The sequence below is a fragment of the Pteronotus mesoamericanus genome, unplaced genomic scaffold (genome assembly GCF_021234165.1).
Source record: "Pteronotus mesoamericanus isolate MK-2021 breed Mesoamerican mustached bat unplaced genomic scaffold, CSHL_Meso_final scaffold_507, whole genome shotgun sequence".
NCBI classification, from domain to species: domain Eukaryota; kingdom Metazoa; phylum Chordata; class Mammalia; order Chiroptera; family Mormoopidae; genus Pteronotus; species Pteronotus mesoamericanus.
In genome coordinates, this window is record NW_026555319.1 from 2,360,577 (window position 1) to 2,375,595 (window position 15,019).

Here is a 15,019-nt window from a genome sequence, read left to right on the forward strand (position 1 = left end):
TGCTGGACTCCCGCGCCCGCCGGCGCCCAGGCTGCCAGGAGGTAGACACGTCGGAGCCCAGCCCGTTCGGCCCAGCTTAGCGTGCGGAAGCCCATGCTCTCGGCCAGACGATCGGAGTTCAGCGCCCAGGCCTGCCCCCCCGAAGCTGTGTGACCCTGCACGGCCTCTCTGTGCCTCCCTCTCCTCCCCTGTAACGTGAGAATCGCAGCCACACGGACCCCCCGGGCGGGCGTGGTGATGGGCAGTTGCTGTTGATAGAGCCCTGGACACAGCGTGAGCGCCAGGGGTGGTCTGTGTCCGCGTCCGGACGGGAAGACGCCCACGGTCGGTGCAGAGCCGTGGGGCGGCGCGTGGAGGCGCTGCCGGCCCGCGCGCACAGGCCGGACGGATGGGGCAGCCCCCACGTCCTCGGGGGCGCCAGGGTGGGCGCCGGGGTGGGCGCAGGCGTGCTCCCTGGCGGGGTGCGGGGGACGCGGACATAAAGTCTTACCCTTTCGGAGCCTCATTTTAAACTCAGCTCTTCCATGTGTTTGCTGGGCGGCCTCGGGAAAGGGCCTCGCCGCCTCATCTGGGAAATGGCGAGTCAGGATCTTTCTGAGGTTCAGGGAAATGACCTGGGGTGCAGGGCAAGGCCGCGGCCTTTAGCAAGCCCCCGGCTGCCAGGGAGACGGGTGGGGTGCGTTTGCCCCCGGCCTGGGCTCTGTCGGCTGCGGACACTGGGCCTTGGGCGCCCAGCCTGGGCCGCGATCTCCGGGCTGTCTCTAGCAGCCTCTTTTTTTTCTCTTTTTAAAGAAGCTTTGCTAAGATGTAAGTCACACGCCGTACAGTTCCCCCATTGAAAGTGTACAATCCAGTAATTTTATCCCGTTCGCAGACATGGGCGCCCATCTCCACAGTCATTTCAGAACTTTCTCCATCTCACAAAGAACTCTGTGCCCCTCACTGTCCCCTCTGTATCTCCCCATCTCTCCGTCTCCCCCGCCCCCCACCCGCCAGCCTCTGACCTGCGCTCTGTGTCTGTGGGCGTGTGTGTTGTGGAGGCGGCCTGTCAACGGAACCACACACTCTGTAGCCTCTGTGTCTGGCATCTTTCACGCAGTGTCACGTAATTGAGGGCCTTCCACGCCGTAGCAGGTGTCAGAGCACCACTGCTCTTTGTCATGGAGTCGTATTTCTTCGGCTGGGGAGACCACCTCCAGTTCGCCCTTCGCCCCATGGCGGGCGTCGGCCCGCTTGGGCCCCCGGCTGCTCACGTGCGCCGGCGGTGCTGTCTGCCTGCAGCTTGCTGCGTGGATGTGTGTGTGCCTGCCTTGCGGGCGTCTGCCCAGGACTGGAATGACGGGATCGTGGCGCCCTCGGCGCAGCCTCTTGAGGGGTTGCCACGCTGTCTTCCAAATGCTGCTCCATTTTCTAGTCCCCCGCCTAAGCGGCTTCTTGCCTCAGCTTCCCTTTCTTACCAGCAGGATGGCAGGGCGAGAGGTGGCACCCAACCATTCCCAGGCCGGGGGCTCCCCCTCGCCTCTTTCCCCTCCCACTCAGTCCCGGGGCCTCCTGAGTGGGGGATGCGAACGGAGGCCACTGAGCCCGGGGCCCAAGAAGTGCCACGAGGGAGGGCCAGCGTCCCCGGGAGGCGGGCAAGGGCCTGCGGGGCTCAGAGTCTGGACGGTTTTTTTCTGGGTCATCCCCTGCTTGGGGGTCCCACGTCAGAGCCTCGCTCCAGGCTGGTGGCATGGGGGCTGCGGTCTGGGGGCGTCCGGGGGCCGTGGCTGCCACCAGAGTGCTCCGAAGGCAGGAGTAGCTGTGGGCTTGCAGCCTTCGTTGTCTGCAGAGGAGGTTCACGGGGACAAGGCCCGTGGTGTGTGTCAGGCCCCGTGGAAGTGTCACTGTGCCTGTTCTGCATGAGGCACAGAGAGGGCAATGCCTTGCCCAGGGTCACACAGCAAGGGGTGGGGGTGTAGCCTACTAGCTCTGCACAGGTCTGGCCTATGGGAAATCACTGCAAGGCCCAGGTGGCTGAAGGTGTCCTCCAGGGGGAGGCAGACCACAGCGGCACCCCAGGAGTCGGAGCCCGGGAGGCTCGGGGGTCCCTGGGCCACACCGTCGGGGATCCAGCTCCCTGCAGGTCTCCAGCGGCAGCCAGGGTTGCTCAGCCCTGGGAGCGGCCGCTTGGCCTTGGGGGCGGGGGCCAGGGCTGTGTACTCGGTGACCTCCCGCGTGACCTCCCGCATGACGGCCTAACTGCAATGGTGTGGGAGGGGGCCCCTCCATCCCTGGACCGGAGACCAGGCCTGGCCTGGAGGCGGGAGAGGCAGGCCGTGCAGGAGGTGTGGGCGGGCCGCTCCCCTCCCCCGCCCCCGCGGCTTTGAGTCACTGATTTCCTTCCTGTTCAGAGGTGTTATTTTAAGAACATGGTGTCACCGCGGGTGGAGGGCCAGCGCTGACACTTCACTTCTTAGCAGCTCTGTCCACCTGGAGTTGCTGGCGTGCTCGGCCTCCCCGCCGGCGGCTGAAGCCAGGCCCCACGGGACCCCTCCTGGTCCGCGAGACCCGGCTCTCCTTCCCGAGCCACAGCGGCGTCTCCCGTCCCTGCCCGGGGCGGTGTCCACTCTCATGCCCGTCCCCCCATGCCTCTCTGTCGGCCCTCTCATTGTGTGGCTGTGCCCCCATTTTTCAAGGAGGAAACGGAGGCGCGGGGAGAGTGAGACACGGGCCCGGGGCGCGGCCGGGAGGGTGGGCCGCCCTGATGCCCCGTAGCCCTCGCTCCAGGTCCGCGGGAGGCGTGGCCCCTCTAGGCGCTCGGTCCCCCGGGGCGGTGAGGCCCGTCCGATCGCTAGGGGCAGGGAAAGCTGCGCCCCACCGGCTGCCGTGGCCCGGAGGGCCGAGGGCGCCCGTGGCCACCGTATTGGGACTTGCCGCCCAGGACAGACGAGGCCCTGCCTGGCCTTGGGCGGCCCCCTCTGAGCACGGCTCGGAGGGGGTTAGGGGAGACCCCCTCGGACCCTGCCCTGGGGACAAGCTGTGCAGCTTGTGGGCAGTCGCCCTCAGCGGGCATTTGCAGGAGCTTTGTGGGTGTCAGGCCATGTGTTGCTCTGTGCCCAGGGGGAAATTCTGCCACGGGGCCTATGTGCCTGTTCCCTCAGCCCGGGCCCTGCCTGAGGCTCAGGGTTCCGCGTCTCCGTCCTTCCTGTCCGGCTTGACCCCTCACACTCTGTGCCCAGTTCCTCCGCCACTGTCACCCGCGACTGGCCCCGAGGTCTCTGCTGCGGGTGTGGGCCCATGAGAGCGATGGGGTGGGGGAAGGGCGGAGGACAGGCAGGGGAGGGGCGGGATTCTCGGGGGGACTTACTTAGCAGCCGGGAGCAAATGCTTTTCCCTCTCAGGGACGCAGTTTTCTCATCTGTCACGCGGGGAGACTCGAGTCCTTTGGCTGGTGCTGCGTAACAAAACCGAGCGGCTTGGGACCAGCCCCAGTTGCTGTTTGCCGCGAGGGTGGGCAGCCCCCCGGGCGTTTCTGTCGTTCTGGGCTCCGCTCGTGCACATGCGTGGCGGGCCGGGCGGTCGGCGGCCGCTCTAGCTCAGCCTCGGCTGGGCCGGCCCTGCTGGCCTCCTCGGCGCCGGTCTGCCTCTGCAGGCCGGGCTGTCCTCGTGACGGGGGCCGGCGGCCTAGACAGGAGGCAGAGGTGCAGACACGCCTTTCCCAGCCTCTGCTCTCATTAAGCCTGCGCCTGTGCCGTTGGCCCCGCCAGGCAGGAAAAACGGGGGCTGCGCATCCTGTCACCGCCCCCGATGGTGGTCCTCATGCGGATCCGGGGGCGTTCCTGCCGAGCGTTGGGCGAAGAGCTTGCAGGCACTGCCTCATTTCAGCTTCACAGCAAACCCTGGGAGCTTACCTCTGCTTACAGGTGAAATCCAGGGGCACAGACGGCTTAAGTAACTCACCCAGACACACACGGCCAGGGAGTGTCAGGACCAGGCCTTGAACCCAGGCTGGGCCCCGAGTCCCTGGCCACAGGGCTGCCGGCCCGGAGAGGATGCACGGCCTCTCGCCGAGCCCTGGGCCCCCGCAGACCCTGCGACAGCCTGCTGCTTTCCTCGTGCACGCTTGTCTCTGCACGTGGGCCCCGGCCGGTTCTTTTTTCAGTGCTTTATAGTACTCCTGCAGCAGAGTCCTGATTTCCTCATTCTTCCTTCTGATGGCGGGTGTTCAGCTTCTGACAGGTGTCCCTGTTAGAAGCGCCGCTGTCCGGGCATTCTGACGTCCATCTCCCCGCGGGACACGCGGCCCCCGTGTTCCTGGCCCTTCCGCAGGAGGGGCCGGAGGTCGCAGGACGTCCGCGCCGTCGTTCCTTAACACGGGCCTCTTCGCCGCTCTCCGAAGCTCGCTACCTGCACACCTGCGCAGGCGCCCTGTGCCACCCTGCCTGTCTCCCCATGCCCTGGCCAGCACCTGGCATCTCTCAGCCTGTCTTGTGTCGCTCGGAGGGGGTGCCGTGGCTGCTCACGGTGGTTTGCACACTGAGAAGTGGAGCAGTTTTTCCTGCTTGAGTCCGTTGCTGGTCTCAGCTCTGCTGGGATGGGCGTGCTGGTCCCTGGGGCTCGGGCCAGTGCTGCCCAGTGCCCTGCAGAGGAGCCCTGGCAGCCGTAACAGGAAGTCACGGTACCACAGCTGTGCCCAGAGGAGAGTGACAGCCTGTTCCGGGCCGGGGCCGCAGGCTGGGTCCCCATGTTCCGTTTCGCCCGCCGGGGGCTGATTGTCACACCAGTGGACAGCCTGTCCCGGGTGCTGGGGCCTCGGGCGCGGCAGCCGCTGGGCTCGCAGGGCCCGGCCCTCACCGGCCTCCTCTCTCTCCCTCTGCAGCCGCTGTACAACCAGCCCTCCGACACCAGGCAGTATCATGAGAACATCAAAATGTGAGTACGTGTGGGCAGTGTGCGGGGGCGCGGGGGCGGGGGGGCGGCCAAGGACACTGCGTGCACGGCCCCGAGAGACCCCGAGAGACGAGGCAGGAGGGCGGGTCCTCGCCCTGTATGCGCAGGTGCGCCGCGGGCTCGGAGTGACGGGGCGGCCCCGGGAAGCGCGGGGGCTGGGCTCTCGCAATCCAGCCTTGGCGTATTGGGGAGCGTCCCATGGGCTGTGGCATGGCCCAGGGCGGGGGCACCCCCCGGCCTGGAGGCGGCCAAGGTCCCGGTGCTGGGGCCCTTCCCAGTGGACGCCGCGGGCAGAAAAATGTCAGCGAGGTGCCACGGGCACTTGGTGGGCCAGGCTGGCACAGCGGAGGGAGGTGCCAGGACAGGTCTGGGGCCGTGGCTGCGTGTCTTTAGGCTGGAAGTGAGGCGTGGCCGCTCTGGCCGTGCGGGGGCTGGCTCTTCCATGGGACGCACGAATGGGAGCCCAGCGCCCTCGGCTGGCGGGGGGCGGGGGCTTCACCTTCTGTCATTATCCTGGAACCAGAAGGTGCAAGGCGCAGGCCTTGCCGCTTGGGGTCTTTTGGCCGGGAGCGCTCCAGGGTCATGTTCTTTGAACTGCTCAAGGTTCTGCATTGGGAGAGGGCGCAGTCTGTTTTGTGTGATTTTGGGCGGCAGTGTTCAGCAGGCTCCGTGCCCAGTCCGCCTGATTGCCCCTGCATCCCTGGGGTGGAATTGCAGGGTATATGTGCAGTAGTGAGCTCCCCGTCCCTGGAGGCATGCACACCTCCCGATGATGTCCACGTATCTGCTGAGGCTGGACTAGTTGCGGGGTTTATTCTGGGAAGCGGCATGACTGGATTTTTGTCTTTGAAAGGTCCTGCTGGTCGCCGCAGGGAGACAGGCCTGGGGGCGGGGAGACCTCGGGAGAGGTCACTGCAGCCAGCCAGACGCGCGGTGGTGGCCAGGATGCTGGTAGAGCCTGACCCTGCGAGGGGGGCCGGGGGGTCGAGGCGGTCAGGACCGGGCCGCTGTGGGGGCGGGCGGCGAAGCCGCTTCCTGAGGCAGTCGCTGGCCCCGCAGGAACAGGATTAGGGCCGCGAGCGTCTAGCCCCTGTGGGCGCTCACGGGCACTCATTTCCTGGGGTCCCGCCTGCATGGTGGGAGGGGAAGCGCCAGTCGCCTAGCTGCGGGGCTCAGCGAGTCGGGTCCTGTGCTTCCTGTGCCCTTCCTTGGTCCGCAGACGCCCAGGGCCGCTCTCTCCTGCCCACTCTTCCCACAGATGCCTCCCGAGCCCCTGCTGTGCCCGTTCGGGGCCGGGGAGGCGGCCGGGGCGCAGCCTGGCATGCTGGTGGCGCGGGCAGGTCGCGCAGACGCCCGCGGAGTTGGGGCGTGGGGCAGCAGCCGGGGAATCAGGCCGGGTGACGCAGGGCTCACCCTGGCGCTCCGCCCCCGCCCCCAGCCCGGGCCCTTCCCGCCTGCTGCTGTCACTGCCACCAGGTGGGAGGTGGCCCCTTCCCCACGGACCTGCCCCGTCACTTTAATTTCTCTGGGTCTGCCTGCCGGGGCCGCAGAGTTAAAGTTAATTTCACGCTTGACTTCCTGCTGCACTGGCAGCTTCGGACGTGTGCCCGTCACCTGGACCACCTCCGCCGCTCTCCCTCCGCCACCGGCCGCCTGTGCCCCGTGGTGGGGACTTGCTGCAGGACCTTCGCCCCAGGGCTCAGGAGCGACTCCTCCGGGGGCGCGGGGGCCAGGGCCGGGGGGTGGGGGCGTCCCCCAGCCGCAGAGGGGACCTGCCCGGGGGGCTCTCCGCTGAAGGTGCTGGCGTCGTGAGCACCACGCGTGATTCGGTGGGTTGGTGCCCAGGGACGCTCCTGTGGCTTCTGCTGTGGGCACGCCTGCCGCGCCCTCGCCTGGTGACAGAGCCCAGGCCCCCCGGCCCCCTCATCCCCGCGGGGTCGAGAGGCCTGCGGCTTCTGCCCTCGGGGCCCCGCCGTCCTTGTCTCCCCGTCCTTTCTTCCCGCTTCTGCCTTGGGCGGGGGCTGGGCCGACGGGGCCACGAGCCCAGGGGATGTGGGCATGGGCGGGCCGCTCGGGGCCCGGTTACGGTCGGCAGGTCGCTGTGGTCTTGCTCTGGGGTTCGGAGGTGTTAGGTGGCTCCCGCAGGGCTGCGCAGCCAGACGCCCGGGCTGGCCCCGTCTGCACCCGGCCCTGTCTCCTCCCGGGGCCCCTGGCCCGTGCCCTGCCCTCCAGCCCCGTGACCTTGGCAAGTCACGGCGCTTGGCTTGTCAGCAAGGCGGTCCCCTGGGAGCATCGGCCTCACGTGGGGAAAGTGCTTTGGTCACCCCAGTCTGACAGGCTCCTCCCGGGGCATCAGGGCCCTGCCCCGGCTGCCTCCACCTGGCCCCTCCCCAGCAGCCGGGGTCTGGTTCTCCCTGAACGCTCCGCCTCACCCTCCTCACTCCTCCCTAGCCCGGAACCTCTGCTTTCCCCAGGCCTCGGCGCACACCTTCCTTTCTCCAGGAAGCCCACCCTGATTGCCCCAAGCTTTGCTTTTCCAGAGCGCAAGTTCCGGGGCTGGTCCCACCTGGGGCCTGGCCAGGGTCTCCTCCAACACCCACGGAGCTTCCGCTTCCTCACAGCTCTGTCCTCGCTCCCGTCTCTCCCCACAAGAGCAGATCAGAGGACGAGGCCCAGAGCTCCCCGCCTCCCCCCCCCCCGCCCCCGCTGGCTGGGCTGTCTTACGGAAGCCTGGAGCTCTGCCTTGCCACCCCCCGCCCGGCGCTGCTGGGGTGGCCGCCCTCCCGGAGCCCCCGAGAGGCTGCCCCTTAGCTTTGCTGGACAGTCTCCGTCGAGGAGATCCGTCTGCAGTTAGCTGTTTGCATCTCCGCTGTCAAAACACATCTTGGTTCCAAATAAACACTCAAAAATGTATGCGGGACGGATGTCCAACAAGTTGACACCCCAAGCCCGCTGTCCGGGGGGCGCTGGCCCACGTGCCGGCCTGGGGAAATGCGGGGACGAGGGCCGGGGGAGGCGGCGGGGAGCGCCGGGGCCTCGGGTGAGCGGAGGGCGGGCCGTCGCCTTCGGACAGGGCCTCAGGCCTCAGTTCCCAGTCTGTGGCCAGGAGGGAGCGTGGCCAGACCGCCTGGTGTTCCCAGAGAAGCTTTAAGTTGAGCTTTTTATGCAGCAGCGTCTGGTTTTCTGTGCTGGCAGTGAGTGCAGATTCTTTAGAAAACACCGCAGTCCAAACACAGTGCTCTCCCTCGCTGGCTCTGGTGGGCGGGCTGGGCCCATTTTGCCACCTGTGGACACTCGTCCCCTTGGGCAGCAGCAAGCAGATGCCTCCGGGTGCCAGGTACGGTGCTCGCCTTGGTGGGAGATGTGGGCGGCTGTGCCGCCCGCCCTGCGCACGTGGGACGTGGTCCCCACCGGCCCCTTCAGTTCGTGCTGTGGTTTCTCTGCATGTCAAAGGCCGTTGTGCGCTGGATTAGTGGCCCGAGGCTGCGGGGCAGACGCCACAGGCCTGGGTGGCCGCAAACAACAGCACTTTATTCTCGGTTCTGGAGCCTGAAGTCGGAAATCGGGGTGCCACCCGGCACTCGGGAGGCTCCTACACACGGCCGCCTTGCTCTGTGCTCACGCCCCCTCCCTTCCCCGTGTCTGTCCCCACATCCAGACGCCCGCTTCTTGTGAGGACACCAGCCACATGGGATAGGGGCCCCCGAGAGACCTCCTTCCAGCCTGACGATCTCTGCAGAGACCTGGTTTCCAAATACAGTCGCGTTCTGAGGTCTCGGGGCTCAGGACCACAGCATCTCTCTGGGGAGGGGACACGTTTCAGCCCATTGCACACCCCAACCCCCTCTGCAGGCTCTCGAGGAACTTACATTTGACCCTCAAGGTGGCATTTTCAAATAGATCGTGTCCCTCCTCTTTAAAAAACTATTTTAAAAGAGCTACATTTATAGAAGAGTGGCGAACGCAGTGCAGAGAATGTCTCCTGTCCCCTTCACGGCCGTCTCCGATGCTAGGCACCCTCCTCGAAACCAGTGCGGTGACCGGGACCCCGTGCTGTCCTCTAACCAGACTGTCTTTGGCTTTTCCCAGTTTTCCTACTAACATCCATTTTCTGGACCAAGGGTCAGATCCACGTCGCACCTCTTGCTCTGTCCCCGTCTCCTTGGTCTCTGGTCTGCGCCCGTCCCTCCGCCTTCCCGCGGTCGCCTCGCCCTGACCGGTCAGGGCCTTTGTAGACTGTCCCTCAGGCTGGGTTGGGCTGAAGTTTCCGGGAGGAGCCGGGCTTATGGGTTTGGGGGAGAGTCCCACAGCGGTGACGGAGGGGCCCTCCCGGTCACACCCCGTCGGGGTCCCTGACACCCACTGAGCGCTCCCTGTTTCCCCTCCGTCCACTTCTGTCCTACGTGCTTCGGAATGTTCCGCCGCCCGTCATGGGACAGGGGACCCGGCTCGGCCTCCTGGAGGGGCGATGTCGGCGGACTTGGGGACGCCACGGTGACTGGGAAATGCTGGGGAGGGGCTGCGGCGCTGGGCACGTCCGCGTTCCCGCGCGGAGCTGTGCCGGCTCAGCGAGCTCTCCTGCGGGGGCCGACGCGCGGCTGTCACCGCCGTCGTCACCGCTGTCTCCAGGCGATTTTGGCCGCCTTCCCCCCTCCTCCGTGACTGAATTAGAATTCTGCAAGGAGCCCTTGTTCCTTCTGCATTTATTTGTTTAGCCAGCCATGCATTTATGTCAACGTGGACGCACGGGTAGTTCCTTTACTCCTTGGGTTCCGATCCAGTGTTGTTTGTTTACTTTGCCGCTCAGATCGTTCCAGCTCAGGCGGTGAGGACGTGCTCAGTGGTTCCTGTGTCCTGATCTTTTTTTTCCTTTTCTCTTTAGCGCTTTGTACTTCAAGACATTCCCGTGTGTTTCCCACCCCAGCTCGGGGACCAGCGGGCAGGCTCGGCGGGGTTGGGGGGCGAGGGAGTCCCTGGGCTGCTGGCGGCTCGTGCGGCGGCGGCGTCTCTGGTCCCACTGGGAAGCAGCCACAGGCCGCGCCGGGGCTGGCGCTCAGGCCTCAGGGCAGGAGGGACTGAGCGTTGAGCCCTGCGTGACTGACCGCTCCCTTGCTGTCCTCCCTCGCAGAAACCAGGCGATGCGGAAAAAGTTAATCTTGTACTTCAAGAGGAGGAATCACGCTCGGAAACAATGGGTAAGTCACCCCTCGGCCCCCCGCCCTGGCATCCTGTCTCGTCAGCGGGTGTCCTGGTTGCGAGGAAAAGACAAGGACAGCGTGGGAAATGGGAAAAGACAGCAGTTGCCTTGGGGAAGCAGGTGTCTTGGGGCTTGGCAGCCCCACGGAGGCCTGGGCACAGGGCGGGGCCCAGAATCCCTCCTTTTCCGCCCTGGACGGGGAAAAAAGCAAAACGTTGGCTGGGCGGTCTGGTTCCTTGTCATTGGAGGACACACTGTGTGCTCGGCAGGCGGAAGGAGAGGGATTTGCGGTCAGAGGGGAAGGACTGCGGTGGGCTCTGAGCTGGGCGGTCGCAGGGAGCCCCTCCGAAACGGCAGGGCCCAGCGGGCAGCGGCTGTGTCGACCAGCCGAGCTCGGGCTCCCGCCTCCCGCCTCCCGCCTCCCGCCTGGGGAGCACGTGGAGGGAACACGTGCGGCTGTGGTGTAGGGGGCCGTTCCCGTGGTGGGGACAGGCGGCCCGAGTGACGGAGGGGCGGTCCCTGCTTTCTGCTCTGACGGGGGAAGGGCTGGTTCAGGTGGGCTTACACAGTAGAAAAAACTGCAGCTGAAAGTCCGCTGGGTGGGGTTCGGGAGACGTCCGGTCTGGTCTTACCTTTATTCCTATGCAGTATTTTCCCCCCAATTCCCTGTGTTGGTCCGTTGACAAACTGGTTTTGCTGTGGGACCTGAATTCCTACAGCAGGTTTGCGTCTTTTGGAGCCGCAGAGAGAGTGAGCCATTCTCAGACCATCTCGCAAAAGCTCTGATTGGGCCACTCTAGGGCGTGGGTCCCTCTGCTCCACTTTCTGGACACACCCAGCTCTGGTCCCCGACCTCAGCCGACCGCTCAGGGAGAGGGGACACTTCTGGCCCGGCTGCTGGGCGGCTGGGAAGCTGGCTGGGCAGCACTTGGGACCCCTGGGCCCTGTGGGGTATGAAGCATCAGGCTTCCCAGCCTTTGGTGTCTCACAGCGGTGACCAGAGGTGCCTGGGCCGGGTGGACGGGGCTCGTGAAACTGTGCGCCTCATCTCATGCACTGAGCTGGCTGTTTTCCAAGGACCCACTGTGCGCCCAGCGCGGTGCGGAGCTGTGTTGAGCCCAGAAGGGGGGTGCTGAGGGTCGGCGCGAGGTGGGGGCCTCAGGGCCGAGGTGGGAGCGACGAGGAAGGACCAGCCCTGTGAGGATCTGGAGGTTGGGGCGCTCGGCAGCGGGCCCAGTGAGGGCAAAGGCCCCGAGGCAGCAGCAGGAGGTGCGGGGCGGGGGGCGAGGTTGGCCGGGGACCTTTGGGGCGGGTGCCCTGCCGGTGTTTACCCTCCACTACGATGGGACGTTTGCATTGCGTTCTACACACAGCGGACCACTGACTTTACTCACTACACAGGGTCTTAGGAACGGAGGGACGTTTTCATGATAAGAATTCTCAGTCATACAGGAAACTTTCCAGGGCGCAGCGCGCACCTGCGTCCCCGGGGGCCCTGCCCGGGGGTGGGGTTCACTTGGAGGAAGAGGGTCTTGGTGATGTTTTTGGAGGATGCCTGCAGCTGCGGGGATGGAGCTGGGTGGGTGTGAATTCTAGAGAAATCTCAGGTGGCTCCTTGGGGGCCCCATGAGTGGGTGGAGGGGAAACCTGCTTATTCAAAAAACTCACGGGCATGGCCCCTGGCCGTGAACTAGGGCGGGGGTGCCTGGCGGGGGGCTGGACGGAGGGGGCAAAGCGGGGGAAGCCAGCACAAGTGTAACAGCAGGATCAATAAAACACAGTATTTTTAAAAAAGGAAAAGATGAAGATAGAGGCACAAGAGACTTCTCAGAAATCCCTGGTGGCTCTGCGGAGCCTGTCCTAAGAGGGGCCCTTCTGTGAAACAGATTCACAGGCGGTAGAAGCCGCGACAGGAGGGCGTTCGGGGTGATCTGGCTCTCGATCTTACGCACTGAGCCAAAAGCCCCTGCCTACGCCGCTTTCGCGAGCCCCAGGAGGGGGCTTGGCCTGGACGCCCCCGTCCCCCGCCCTCAACCTGCAGGTCCCCATGTGGCACCCACCTCGTCACCCTCGCGCAGCACGGGACACGCTGGGAGAGGAGGCCGAGCCCCGTCTCAGGACAGCCGGGGACAGGGGTTGCGCCCTCCTGGTTCCGCAGCCCGTGCTGCCGAGCCCTGCGGCAGGCCGTCCAGGAGGCCATGGGCTCTGTGCGGCTCTGGCGGACGCTGGGTCACCAGGCGACCGTCTCCCCTGGCTGCCCTCCCTGTCCCTTGGCCTGAGGCTTCCTTCCCCAGTTTTGGGGATGCCTCCAGGGCACCCACCCCCATGGCCCCCCTAAGTACCCAGCTGCCTCACGCTGCGCCTGGCAGGGCCAGAGCGGGTCACAGCCTGTCCCCGCTGGGTGACCGGGGACCAGACATTGCACCTCCGGGCTCAGTTTCCCCTTCTGTTCAGTGGGGGCGCCATGAGCCCCCACGACGCTGGGCCGTAGAGGGAGCGGTAGCTCAGGGTGGCACCCAGCATTCAGGTGGCCCTGCACGCTGGCCACGGCCAGCTGGTCCCGAATGTGGGGCTGCAGGGGACCCCGAAGGACCAGAACAACCTTGAAAAAGAACGGCCATGTTGGAGGGCTCCCTTCCCAATTCCAAACGTGTTAAAAAGTTACTGTCAAAATAGTGCTCCTGGCATCAGGACAGACATGGAGATGAATGGGCTGGAATAGAGGCCCAGAAACAAGTCCCTTCAGTGGCAGAGGACGGCCTCTCCCGCACATGGCGCTGGGACAGGTTGACACTTGTTCCCCAAGGAACCGGACCCCCGGCTCACAGGACTGACCCAGCATTAAAGCACAGGCTCGGAGCCGCAGTGCGGGGGCAGGAGCCACAGCCTTCCGAGCTCAGCCCCGAGGGGTGGACCCTCACGACCTGGGCAGTGGCAGTGGGGTCCTGGGTCTGACACCAAAGGCACAGCCGCGGAGGGGACGGGGTGGACTTTACCAGAAGGCGAGGCCTTTCTGGGGGGAGGCCGGCGGGGCTCGTTCCCCAGGGAGGAGGCGGCTCTGCCCTCGGGGAAGCCCGCGGCTTTTCTGCAGGGCCCGGGTTTGCCCAGGTCTCGTGGGACCAGGCGTGCATGTGTCTGTGTGACCATGTGTGGGTGTGTGACTGTCCGCGTGTGCCTTTGACCACATGTGCACCTCTGGGTGATGGAGCGTATGTGTCTGTGACCGAGGGTGCATGTCCGTGTGACCATACATGTGTGTGTGTGACTGTGGCTGGTCATGTGTGCCTGTGGCTGTGCGTGCATGTCTCCTTGACCAAGCGTGTCTGTGACCATGCGTGTGACTGCATGTGCATGTCTGTGTGACCAGGCGTGTATGCGACTGTGCGTGTCCGTGGCCGTGCGTGCGAGCAGGGCGGGCGGGCGGCGCAGGGGCGGGAGGACCCTCAGCAGCGCCCCCCGCGGTGCCCGCAGGAGCAGAAGTTCTGCCAGCGCTATGACCAGCTCATGGAGGCCTGGGAGAAGAAGGTGGAGCGCATCGAGAACAACCCCCGGCGGCGGGCCAAGGAGAGCAAGGTGCGCGAGTACTACGAGAAGCAGTTCCCCGAGATCCGCAAGCAGCGCGAGCTGCAGGAGCGCATGCAGAGGTGAGCGGGGCGCCTTCCTCGCGTCCGCCCCCGCCCCCGCCCCCGGGCCTCCGCGGGGCCGTGGGGCGCGCGGCAGGGTCTCAGACCGGGGGCCCCGGGGCCGCACCGGGCCCTCGGGGGCCTCGCTCCGACCGTGCCAGGCCCGAATGCTCACCGGGGGCTGAAGTGCATTTCCGGGAGCAAGCGCTTCTCCGGCTGCGCCCGACGCCCCGCCCCCTTGGTGGCTCTGGTTCCTGTTGTCCCTTTTCCTTTAGTGTACATAGAGGAGGTGTCGAGCCACGAGCAGTGGTATTACAGGCTTGACTGTTTACTGGACCCTCATAGCTCCTGCGGATGCCCCCTCCCAGCCTTGGGAGCTGGGGCCACTGTGCCCCCAAGTTACAGGAGAGGAAACTGAGGCACGGGTCTGCCGGGGCTGGGCCGGGATGCGGACATGGGTCTGTGTGGCTGGGTCTTCAGAGGCATCTTGGGAGGGAGGCGGCCGAGCCCCCGGAGCGCTGGGGTTCTGGCATTGCTGGGTCCAGCAGGGGCTCCGTGCCCGCCCGGGGCTCCTCGGCTTGGGGCTGTCCCTGTGGGCGTGGGCGCCCCGGCCCCTCCCCGCTGCCCACACGCCGCCTCTGGGGAAGTTGTGGGCTCAGGCCAGGGCTGCCGGCAGCCGGGGGCCGGTCCTGAGTGTGTCCGCTTGGCTCTCAGCAGGGTGGGCCAGCGGGGCGGCGGGCTCTCCATGTCGGCCGCCCGCAGCGAGCACGAGGTGTCGGAGATCATCGACGGCCTCTCGGAGCAGGAGGTGAGTCCGCGGCCGCAGCTCCGATCCACTCCGCGGGCGTGCGTGCGGGCCGGGGCTGAAGGGCGAGTGGGGGCGGGGCGCGTGCCTGGGGCCCAGGAGGAGGAGGAGGAGGAGGAGGAGGAGGAGGAGGAGGAGGAGGGCCCACAGGGCGGGCGTGGCTCCGTCACCTCTCCCAGAGGACGTTGAGGGGAGGTCCATTCTCTAGCATCTTGATCCTCCCGCCCCTACTTCCTTCAGTGCCTTCCACTGGCTGAGTCCAGCTGGAGGGCGGGGGCAGGGCACCTGGGAGCTGGGCGTCTGGGTTGGTCTCCTGCTGCCCAGGGCGGGATGGAGAGGGGTCCCCCACCCCCGCTGACCACCCAGTGGGGCCCTTCTGTCAGCCCTGCCAGCTCCAGCTCAGCCTCCCTCTACCTGGGGCCCCTGGACACCTGGTGGTCAGCCTGGGTGGCCCTGGCTGCAGTC

General features: G+C 66.2%; 1 protein-coding gene across 1 annotated transcript in view; it reads left to right on the forward strand.

Annotated features, from left to right (window-relative positions):
• Positions 1–15,019, forward strand: part of NCOR2 (nuclear receptor corepressor 2) — a 159,203-nt gene that overhangs the window by 69,386 nt on the left and 74,798 nt on the right. Inside the window, exons 9-12 of the mRNA XM_054594180.1 lie at positions 4,859–4,911; positions 10,058–10,124; positions 13,598–13,770; positions 14,464–14,557. Coding sequence (XP_054450155.1) covers positions 4,859–4,911; positions 10,058–10,124; positions 13,598–13,770; positions 14,464–14,557 — 387 coding nt within the window. The remainder of the gene's footprint in view (positions 1–4,858; positions 4,912–10,057; positions 10,125–13,597; positions 13,771–14,463; positions 14,558–15,019) is intronic.